Here is a 10,921-nt window from a genome sequence, read left to right as displayed (position 1 = left end):
AAGTCACAAACAAACCTAAATAATTATTGTGATGTTTTGACATTGCTCCATCAATAGATATGGTATGATTTCACTCATAGTAGAACCATTCAGCCTAGAGGAAAACCCAGTCAGAGTTTTACTTCCAGTGTACAATTTTGGGACTTTCGGCATTTGCACTGTCATGATTACAGGGTGATTATATCTACATCACCAAGGCACCTCATTTTAATATGCAACCTACCACATGCTATAATACCAGTTGTTGTTTGTATCTGTCTTAGCTTGACAAAAGTAAGGGTGCCATTGTCATACTTTACAGTACATTAATATTGTTGATAGCAATTCAACACAATACAATACAAACAAACGGTCTGGATTGTGTTGACAATCATGCACACATTTCAAAGCCCTTTCAGAACATTGTGTTAAGTTCTTGACATACTATACTCCAGTGGAAGAATTCCTGAATAGGCCCTGTAGTTTTGGAGAAGATTTTTGAAGTATCTTCACCAAAACCCCTATTTTAGACCTAATTGCTTTTTCTACACTAGGGCACTAGGGCGCTGCTCTTGTGGCGACTATTCAACAAATTTCTGAATTTATTTGGACGAATAAAGTTTATAAAAAAAAATTTGCATATTCATGACCTGGCCAAATTCTCTTGAACAAAATCAGATTTGGGTATTTCAAGACACCTTCACACTAAATTTCAGCTCAATATGCCGATTAGTTTTGGAGAAGGAGATTGAAATACAAAAATTTGACAGCCAGACGGACAACGGACAACGGTCAAAGGTCAGACATCAACCTACCTCTATAGCTTTGCTGACTGTCTTTGACAGTGGAGCTAATAATAAAAGAAATTTGGATTCACTATCTCTTGTTTTCGAGGCAATCAACAAACTGTTATTTTCCCATTGATTAAAAAAGTGTCTGGCAGCCATTTTGTATTCTCCATTTTGACCTCGATTTTAAAGAAATGCATTTGTCAATTTTGTAATCCCCAATTTTGTTTTTCTGAGATTGGGTTGGAGTTTTCTTGAACAAAATAACAAAACACAATTAAAACTTTTATTTTCCATGTAAAAATGTACCTTTATTGTGACAGTAAGTTAATTCAATATTTCACATTTATACTGTTGTTGTCAACTATCATCCAATTGCAGACACTCTTTTTCTAAAATTCCACGGAATACTTCAAAGTGATGATTTAACCCTGGTTGTATGTGGATCTTGTAAGCGCTTCCCAGTGCACCATCAACATGTCTTGATCCATAAAATACTCTGTGAATTCTGGAATGTACAAGAGCCATAGCACACCTGTAATTAAAATGATACAACCAGGAAAACAATGTAACTGTCTCTTTTTTAGTGTCTGTGGCCATTTCATCATAGAGTGAATATCCCCAAGTATAAATCCCCCAAAGTACTGCCACTGGCAATGTGTACAACTGAAGTCCAATGTCTGACATACACGTGCAGTGAAAGAAACACACCTGAAACATTAAAACACCCCCTACAGGATAATGGAACATCCCATGGTCTTTAGCCAAGTGATTATGTAATATCACATAACCATACCTTATAGACTTATATCGTAAAAGACAACCTATTTTAACAGAAAACCTCTTTTGGAATAACTTGAAAACCATTAATCAGATTGTTTTCATTTGAAATATTTTTCATCTACACACCACAAGGAATGTTCTTATCAAATTTGAAATCAATTGATCCAGCAGTTTCTCACTTAGGTTGTTCACACACACACACACACACACACACACACACACACACACACACACACACACACACACACACACACACACACACACACACACACGCATACATGCATACATACATACATACATACATACATACATACATACATACAGACAGACTGACTGGCAGACAGACAGACAGACAGACAGACAAAACTTGATGCCAATAGCAGGCTGAACCTCAGTTCAGTTGTGCTAAAAAACATGCTGAAACTACAGACTTTACACATCATCCACATATAACAATCAAACATTGATATGCTAAGAATAAATCTTACATAGCCATCCCAAAGATTTTTATCTATGGGTGCATTGTATGTTGAACTGCGAAAAACATGACATAAAAGTTTGCTAAGTTTGAAAGAATTATAAGCTTTGGACAGATCTTTAAGTAATGTGTTATTAATAAATTATTTATGATAGTAAAAACCTAGCACACCTAAATAATAAAATCACTGCGTGGATCAAGGTGTGTAGAAGATGGATCCAAATGTCACTTTTGTTTCCAATGTATTTTTCTAAAGTAAATATGTTTTATTTTCCGACTGATTCTTGGAACCATGAACACAATACATAACCTACTTTACAAAGTTTACTATCTTATTGTGTATTTCAAAATATCTATAAACATCTCAACCTATACATATGTAACAAGTCATTGAGAATGACATAGTCCCGCTATAATTGGGTTTTAAGGAATTATCACTACTCTGATCACGCAACAACATTTGTGAACCTAAAACAAACAGACTTAGATATGTTGTGTGTGCTTGTTGGACATGGAATATGCCTCCAACAATAAAGGATTGGTTGGGTATGGGGGATAATAATAATAATGTTGGGTTCTTATATAGCGCTTTCCCACACCGTGCTCAAAGCGCTTTACAATTATTACCCCTGGCTCGGATCAGAACAGCACAACGGCCCTTTAGTCTTCCTCAACTCCCCGGGGAGCATACAATCCATTGCAGCCATTTAAGCGCATAGGATTAAAGCCTTCACATTGCAACCTACATCCTACCAGGTCCCCAGTATACAGCTGGGTTGACTGAGGCACAGTTGTGGTTCAAATCTTGCCCAAGGACTTTAGCCACTCAGAAACAAACAGCAGGCAGCGACGGGGCTCGAACCTGCAACCTGTAGATTCCAAGCCGGTCACACTAACCATTCACCCATCATGACTCCACATCATATCACGATGAAAATGGAGTCTGAGTTATGGCTTTGGACATGGAAAATTCACAAACAAAATGGCTGCCAGGCAGCCATATTGGATCGTATCACGACGAAAATGGATATGCACATGTATGTCATAGAACGCTGTCCTAATACCAACTTTGAATGAGATCTGTTTAAGCATGTCTGAGTTATGGCTTTGGACATGGAAAATTCACAAACAAAATGGTTGCCAGGCAGCCATATTGGATCGTATCACGACGAAAATGGATATGCACATGTATGTCATAGAACACTGTCCTAATATCAACTTTGAATGAGATCTGTTCAAGCATGTCTGAGTTATGGCTTTGGACATGAAAATTCGCAAACAAAATGGCTACTAGGCAGCCATATTGGATCGTATCACAATGAAAATGGACATGCACATGTATGTCATAGAACACTGTCCTAATACCAACTTTGAATGAGATCTGTTCAAGCATGTCTGAGTTATGGCTTTGGACATGAAAATTCACAAACAAAATGGCTGCTAGGCAGCCATATTGGATCGTATCATGACAACAATGAATATGCACATGTATGTCATAGAACACTGTCCTAATACCAACTTTGAATGAGATCTCTTAAAGCATGTCTGAGTTATGGCTTTAGACAGGGAAAATTCGCAAAGAAAATGGTTGCTAGGTGGCCATATTGGATCGTATCATAAAACAAATTGACGTGCATATGTATGCCATAGCATGTTGCCCCTGTACCAAGTTTGAAAAAAAATCGGTCCAGGCATCTCCAAGAAACGGCTGCGGACGGATGGACGGACGCACGGACGGACAGACGGAACCCAATCCATAAGTCCCCGTTCCGGACTTCATCCGCGGGGACTAACAAAATATCATTCAAACTTTTGGTGAGAATATAATTATATCTGTGAGTACTTACATCACGCAGGGTTCCTTTGTAACATAAAGGTCATATCCCGTACAAAGATATGGTAGAGCTGCTAGATTCGTGGCAGTTGGGCTTGGCTGGGCAACTTTCAATTTTGTATTTTTCTGAAATTCATTTTCTGTTTGTAATGTGGTGTTTACTTTATCATCATCTATTTCCTTTTCAGCATTGCTGCTTTCACCAGAGACTAGACCTTCATCATTCAAACCACTGCAGTTATCACATGATTTCCAGTGAAACCCAGCTTCTATAAAAACCATACAAATGACACCAAAGGAAATACCTGTCACTTTATATTTATTTATTTGTAAGTAAGCATCTGTCTAGAATAAGTCTACTTGTCATAAATCTATATAACAAAAACCTACTAAATTTGGTACTATTAAAACCAGAGAGTGACTATAGAGTTTCAATTAGGTGGCATAATGTTACTACCAAACTAGGGACACTATAGAGTTTCAATTAGGTGGCTATAGAGTTTCAGTTAGGTGGCATAATGTTACTACCAAACTAGGGACACTATAGAGTTTCAATTAGGCGGCATAATGTTACTTCCAAACTAGGGACACTATAGAGTTTCAATTAGGTGGCTATAGAGTTTCAATTAGGTGGCATAATGTTACTACCAAACTAGGGACACTATAGAGTTTCAATTAGGTGGCATAATGTTACTACCAAACAAGGGACACTATAGAGTTTCAATTAGGCGACATAATGTTACTTCCAAACCAGCATGACTATAGTTTCAATTAGGCGGCATGATGTTACTACCAAACTAGGGAGACTATAGAGTTTCAATTAGGTGGCTATAGAGTTTCAATTAGGTGGCATAATGTTACTACCAAACTAGGGACACTATAGAGTTTCAATTAGGTGGCATAATGTTACTACCAAACAAGGGACACTATAGAGTTTCAATTAGGCGACATAATGTTACTTCCAAACCAGCATGACTATAGTTTCAATTAGGTGGCATAATGTTACTACCAAACCAGAGTGATTATAGAGTTTCAATTAGGTGGCATAATGTTACTACCAAACCAGAGTGATTATAGAGTTTCAATTAGGTGGCATAATGTTACTACCAAACCAGAGTGATTATAGAGTTTCAATTAGGTGGCATAATGTTACTACCAAACCAGAGTGATTATAGAGTTTCAATTAGGTGGCATAATGTTACTACCAAACTAGGGAGACTATAAAGTTTCAATTAGGCGGCATAATGTTACTACCAAACTAGGGACACTGTAGAGTTTCAATTAGGTGGCATAATGTTACTTCCAAACCAGCATGACTATAGAGCTTCAATTAGGTGGCATAATGTTACTACCAAACTAGGGAGACTATAAAGTTTCAATTAGGCGGCATAATGTTACTACCAAACTAGGGACACTGTAGAGTTTCAATTAGGTGGCATAATGTTACTTCCAAACCAGCATGACTATAGAGCTTCAATTAGGTGGCATAATGTTTTTTTACACAATTGTTTTTTGTTATGAATTACACAAATGAAATACAGGCACTGATAGCACGCATGCACATAAATGAAATGTCACATTTTATATCTCACTGTGAACACAAACAAACAGTTTTGTGTTTGAATCTTCCTTCTGTGTCTGTATTTTGTTCTATGTAATTTGTAACAAAATGTAAAAAACAATGTATTGCCTAATAAACTGAAACTCTATAGTCACGCTGATTTGGTAGTAACATTTCTTTTATACTTTAGATACTTGTCATTCATTCATTCACTTATTCCTGGACATTTTCAGAAATCATTGGTAGATTTCAGTAGTCAGTATGAATTTCACAGTCAAATTTTCCTATATAATCACTTTTAATAAATTCATCTAATTTGTCCACAGCCCTCCTCTCCTTGTAATTACTGAGGGCTCCCTAACTTGTTCACAGTTCATCCCTTGTCTTGTACTAATAGGATTGTAATTTGCATATTATTTCAATTGACCAAGCTTCAAAGGTAATTATGATATTACATTTCAGCCAACTGAACCATCAAGTTTGAGGTGTTATGATGAAAAATGTAAATACAAAAAAAAAGATGTCCTCATATCAAACACCATGACAAAGCTAAGTATTCAATGTACTTACCTTTGTACTTGTATGCACCAGCTCCTTGAGTTGCAGCCACCAAATCAATACACACCATAACAGCATGAAATAATGGGTGTCTGTTGGAACATCTAAGATCATAGCACTTGGCAATGACTTCGTCACTGGATGGATCAACAATGACAGCTCCAATTGGTTTCTGTAAAAGTACCAAAATGCTTAAAAATTCCTCATCATTATATAAATGAATTGAGGAGAGCATAGAAGGATACTGCATCAGCTTCCAAGTTGTACTAACATACGTAGTTCATCTCAAAGTCTTAACAACTTAGGCACTAGCCCAATTGACAAAAGTCTGTGGGTGTGTGTCCTATAAGATATCTGTGCCACTTTAAATTACTAGAATTCCGAAGAAAATTACATGCTGTGTTTCTTTTGGTTTTGATTCCATAGAACTGTACAATTCAATGATGTGTTCTTTGATTAATGAAACATTCCTTTGGTGCAACGTAGTAGGAAGAATTTTTTAATAAAATGGAGTTAATTTGAACAAATATAGTCACCAAAGTTCAACACCTACTTGAAAATCATATGGCTGATTTTCTCTGTAAAGACTTACCATTCCCCTTGTTTTACCAAAGTGTGCCATTTCTATGGCCATTGTCATATACTTTTTTATCAGGTATTTTTCTGAGGTAGTAAATAGTTGGCCTTCTATTGCCTTTGTTAATCTGAAAGATATCAGTATGATGGTATAAATCATGGTAATAAACAACTTCAACTTGACTCATAATACAAGACTCTTGTATACCCATTGTGTTCCAAGTGAATCAGATGCAAGAAATTTCATATTAAATTATTGGAGTGTGGGGGCGTGGGGGTTTACAAAGGTGCTAAGACTTGGGGTCGAAAGTCTGAACTTGAGATTTATGGCTGGCTATACAGCCGAGCAGTGCAACCAGTGCTATTAATAAGGTCATGACTCTGTGACCTGATTGTTTGTGATAATTCAACTTGGAAACTATGTAGTTAAATATGAGGTCTAAAGTCGTACATGCATAAATAGAGGTGTGTCAAATCTTTACATACTGCTCACAACGTCATGAGTCAAAAGGCTACTTGTGTTGTAAAAGGGGGATCAATTGGGGAGTACCTCCTCTCCTAGGTTGTTGTCATTTTTCATATTTTTATCAGATGACAGCCAATTTTATTGGGTGTAACAAGTTTTACCCGTTGCCTGCATCTTTAGACTTACTTCAACTTTGCTCACCAACTTGAATCTAACGAACACTATTTATGAAAAACTTGTTACGACTGCATGTGATAACCAACTTTTGGGTTTAAATAGTGAATGCCGTAATGTTAGCATAATATCTGATTTACCGTTTACTTTCGTGAAATGCAGTTGCCCAATACTTGGATGCTTCCTCAAACTGTTGTCTTGTCTTTGGTGGATATTTGGAAACTTTGGTCAGGAATGGTGGGCTTAAACCCGTCCTACTGATGGATCGGTCTTCAAAAATTACATCAAGATTAATGTCTTCAGGTGAACCCTCAATATCCTTCGCAGCACAGAGTATAATTTGGAGAACTTTGCCTAGAGAAGAACATCCAAACTATGGTCACTATTAATGATGCTTTTAAAATAAAGTCTCCATTCTTGATTTACAAAGGTTTTAACACACAAGCAGTTCATCTTTGTACATCATTTTGATCTACAAATCTGATCAAACGTTTTTGATCATTGCCATTCTTAATGTACAGTCATTTCTGAAGTCAATTTTACATATAGGTGTTTTATTATTTGTTTTTGACTTCTTTTTGTTTCCATGAAATCAAAATTACAAAATATAACTAAATGAATACATAGTGAAGTCATGATTGTCAATCTACAAGTTTCGGGTTTTGTAAAATCATGAATTGACTCTCTAGAACCCATAGCTTGTGAAAATGACTTCATTTCCTGGAGTGGTGCCCCCTTTAATGTTTTCATGATAATTATGTTGAGTACAGCAAATAAAAAGAAGGAAGTGAACAGGTGTGAAACGGACAAAGATCACAACTATAGCAGGCTTTAGTGAATAGTTATATTCCAAAATATACAGAAATCTGATAATTATATATATATATATATATATATATATATATATATATATATATATATATATATATATATATATATATATATATATATATATATATATATATATATATATATATATATATATATATATATATATATATATATATATATATATATATATATATATATATATATATATCATGTATATAAAATTTACATACATACCAGATTGACCTCCTCTGTATGACTGAACTCTCTTTAAATGATGTAACTCTGTCAGAGGAAAATGTTCACCAAGGCACCTGAAAAAGTGTTAATTGTCATTAGATTTGTTGCACACTTAGATATTATTCCCCAATATTTTTCTTCTTTTAGCCAAACAGCCAAGGAAAATATGGCTTTGACACTATATGAGTCGCTAGACTAGTAGTGCCAAATCCTTAGATCAAGAATATTTTCTGGCTGGATGAAGAAAAATATTTGCGGAATGACATAATTACATCACCTCAAGCATAGTTTATGAAAAATCGGGAAAAACAATGTTGATTTGGGTGTTTTTAACTAATATATTTCGAGCGCGCCACAGAACCAGTGACATAGACACGGGTTGTTATGACATAGAATGACAAGGGTATATAATCCATATTTTCTGTTCAAAGGCAATAACTAGGTTTATGCATAATTACCTTAGTCAAAATAGGAATGCACTTTTGTAATGATGTGTATTTTGAGACTGGATAAACTATCGACTGTAAAGTATGCCATTGTGGGACACCATAACACATCGGTCAAACCCTTTTCACTGATGTGTGAGGGCGCCCTCTCCAGGAAAGAACAGGCTGGTGAGGGCAGAGCGACACAATGTACATGTATCTTACAGTCTTAAACTAAACCACAGACTGCAAATAAACCTGCTTTCTGATGGAAGTCAATAATTTGACAATTCCAGCTTCCCTAATATTCTTTGTTCATTTTTAGCAACTAAACTAAGTGCACTGACAAAGTGATGGTTGTTACACCTTTCTTTACCTTAAAAGTGTTGAGGTCTCCTTGGGGTCCACAATTGCTGCTGCATAGACATCAACTAATGAAAAAAAAAATCAATAATCAATTTTCATTTGCATTATGCACTGTCTTATAAGGATCATTGTTCAACCTCTTCTAAGAAGATGCAAGTTTAATTATTTACTAATACATAGATAAAATGTAAAATTTACTTTCAGTGAAAACGAAATGGATGAATATCAGCCTGAGACCTTTCCAAAAAGTGTGGATGGGCAGTGGTGGCATGGTAGGTGTGGGCAGAGAATGAAGGTTGACGTATCTTAATAATTTAAAAGTAAATCTTCCAGACATACCTAACAACGTATGAAATCTACTGTGGACCTTGTGTACATAAGATAGAGACACATTTGAATTCAAGCTTGGGAGTTAGGGCTAGGATTAGGTTAATTATAAGCTTAGACTCTCAGGCATATAACATAATTTGTATCTCGAATGGTTGAACACTATTCTACATCTGTGAATCTCTTTACTGCTTCTTTGAGAGTGTGTAAATAATATGTCTATCAACCTGTAAAGGCTTAGACTCAACCTATAGCTGGTTCTATGGGTTATGTTTCTGTAAACGTAGACTCACCTAGTTCTATGGGCTGTGTTGTTTCATCTGACAAAACTGGTACAGGACTCCATGGACAATCATCTGAAATGATCATAACATATTATTCTCAGTACATACATACAAATGATAATGATACAGCATGTATATTCAATTCTATGTCTACCTCTATCCATACACTTTACCGAAAGTCTTTGGAATAAAAGAATATGACACCTTTTAAGGAAACTGCCTAATCTACATGACATACACAAGATATTGTATAATTTGTAATAAAATGCCAATAATACATGTTTACTGTTCGATCATATTGAGCAGCTATACATATATTTTGCCATATTTTTTTTCCTAAGAAATACTTGAATACCTGCATATTTTCTAAATAAATGAAAATTGCACTTTCAACCAGGAAAGTCATCATGCCGCTTACAGTCCAGGCATTAGGAACTTGAATTCTCAATCAGTTAATACTTCCTGTTTGCCATAAGATGCCTATTGCCTCAAGGGCTGTGCACAATTATTACTTCTTGTCCAAACCCAAAAGCAGAAGGAAATAATTACAACATCATTATAACAGCATGAGGGGTAATGTTGCATCTTGTGCCCAAATCTTGCTTTTATAGTGCACCACACTAGTAATAACTCAATTGACTGCCAAATGTATGCAAATTTAGGTCACCAAACTAGTTAACATCACATGACTTGATCTATGCCAATCACAGAATGGTGTAAAGAAAGTAATATGTTAAGATTCACTACAAACACGGATCCTAAACACATAGGTTACTGACTGTGACTATACATGTACTGCTATCAAATATTAAAGGTATTTACGACACTATAGACTTACTTGTACCATCCACTTTAAGCCTCTTGCGTTCTTGTTGCATATTGCAGTTCGTATGTCATGTATACATCTGGGGAGAATGTAAATAAAGTCACATGGGATGAATATCACATATGAGAGCCTAGATCATCATGTCACTGTTTATCGTGAATTGGGAAACCAGTAACAATGTAATTACATGTTTGACATGGTCACGGCTGATAACGTTGATTTGCTATTAAACATTGGAGAAAGCATGTACGTGTATTGTGCCTTCTGAATTCTGTAGAGTGTACAACTTGGTCGAGTTCTCTCTTCACTCATGCACCCCACTCCACTGTGAGATGATACGCGCCCCCAACGACAAAAAGGTACAAGGTCAGATCAGGTCAGGTCAGGTCAAATAAAAAAACATATTAAAAACGTGACAGTTTCTAACA

At 35.8% G+C, this 10,921-nt stretch overlaps 1 protein-coding gene across 2 annotated transcripts; it reads right to left on the bottom strand.

Annotated features, from left to right (window-relative positions):
* Positions 1 to 1,116: 1,116 nt before the first annotated feature.
* LOC144453522 (putative inactive tRNA-specific adenosine deaminase-like protein 3) lies at positions 1,117 to 10,803 on the bottom strand. 2 transcript variants are annotated; one of them, XM_078144833.1, is made up of 9 exons: positions 10,506 to 10,803; positions 9,677 to 9,739; positions 9,067 to 9,121; positions 8,263 to 8,339; positions 7,338 to 7,551; positions 6,574 to 6,685; positions 5,994 to 6,153; positions 3,876 to 4,131; positions 1,117 to 1,302 (listed from the first exon to the last, which is right to left on the bottom strand). In XM_078144833.1, the coding sequence occupies exons 1-9, from the start codon at positions 10,543 to 10,545 to the stop codon at positions 1,128 to 1,130; spliced, it is 1,152 nt and encodes a 383-aa protein (XP_078000959.1). In that variant the 5' UTR covers positions 10,546 to 10,803; the 3' UTR covers positions 1,117 to 1,127. The 2 variants fall into 2 exon arrangements, with proteins under 2 accessions (XP_078000959.1, XP_078000960.1); XM_078144834.1 differs by having other exon boundaries at positions 1,117 to 1,275.
* Positions 10,804 to 10,921: the final 118 nt, after the last annotated feature.

The sequence above is a fragment of the Glandiceps talaboti genome, chromosome 2 (assembly GCF_964340395.1).
Source record: "Glandiceps talaboti chromosome 2, keGlaTala1.1, whole genome shotgun sequence".
Classification (NCBI taxonomy): Eukaryota; Metazoa; Hemichordata; class Enteropneusta; family Spengelidae; genus Glandiceps; species Glandiceps talaboti.
The sequence above is the reverse complement of the archived record's forward strand: the minus strand, read 5'-3'. Positions and strand labels throughout refer to the sequence as shown.

Bases quoted from the DNA above. Each gene is read 5' to 3' on its own strand.
- LOC144453522 (XM_078144833.1), bottom strand. From the start codon at position 10,545: ATGCAACAAGAACGCAAGAGGCTTAAAGTGGATGGTACAA. The intron at 9,740-10,505 runs GTAAGTCTATAG...TGATCATTTCAG, and splicing joins GCTTAAAGTGGATGGTACAA to ATGATTGTCCATGGAGTCCT. The intron at 7,552-8,262 runs GTATGTATGTAA...GTTCTTCTCTAG, and splicing joins ATACAGAGGAGGTCAATCTG to GCAAAGTTCTCCAAATTATA.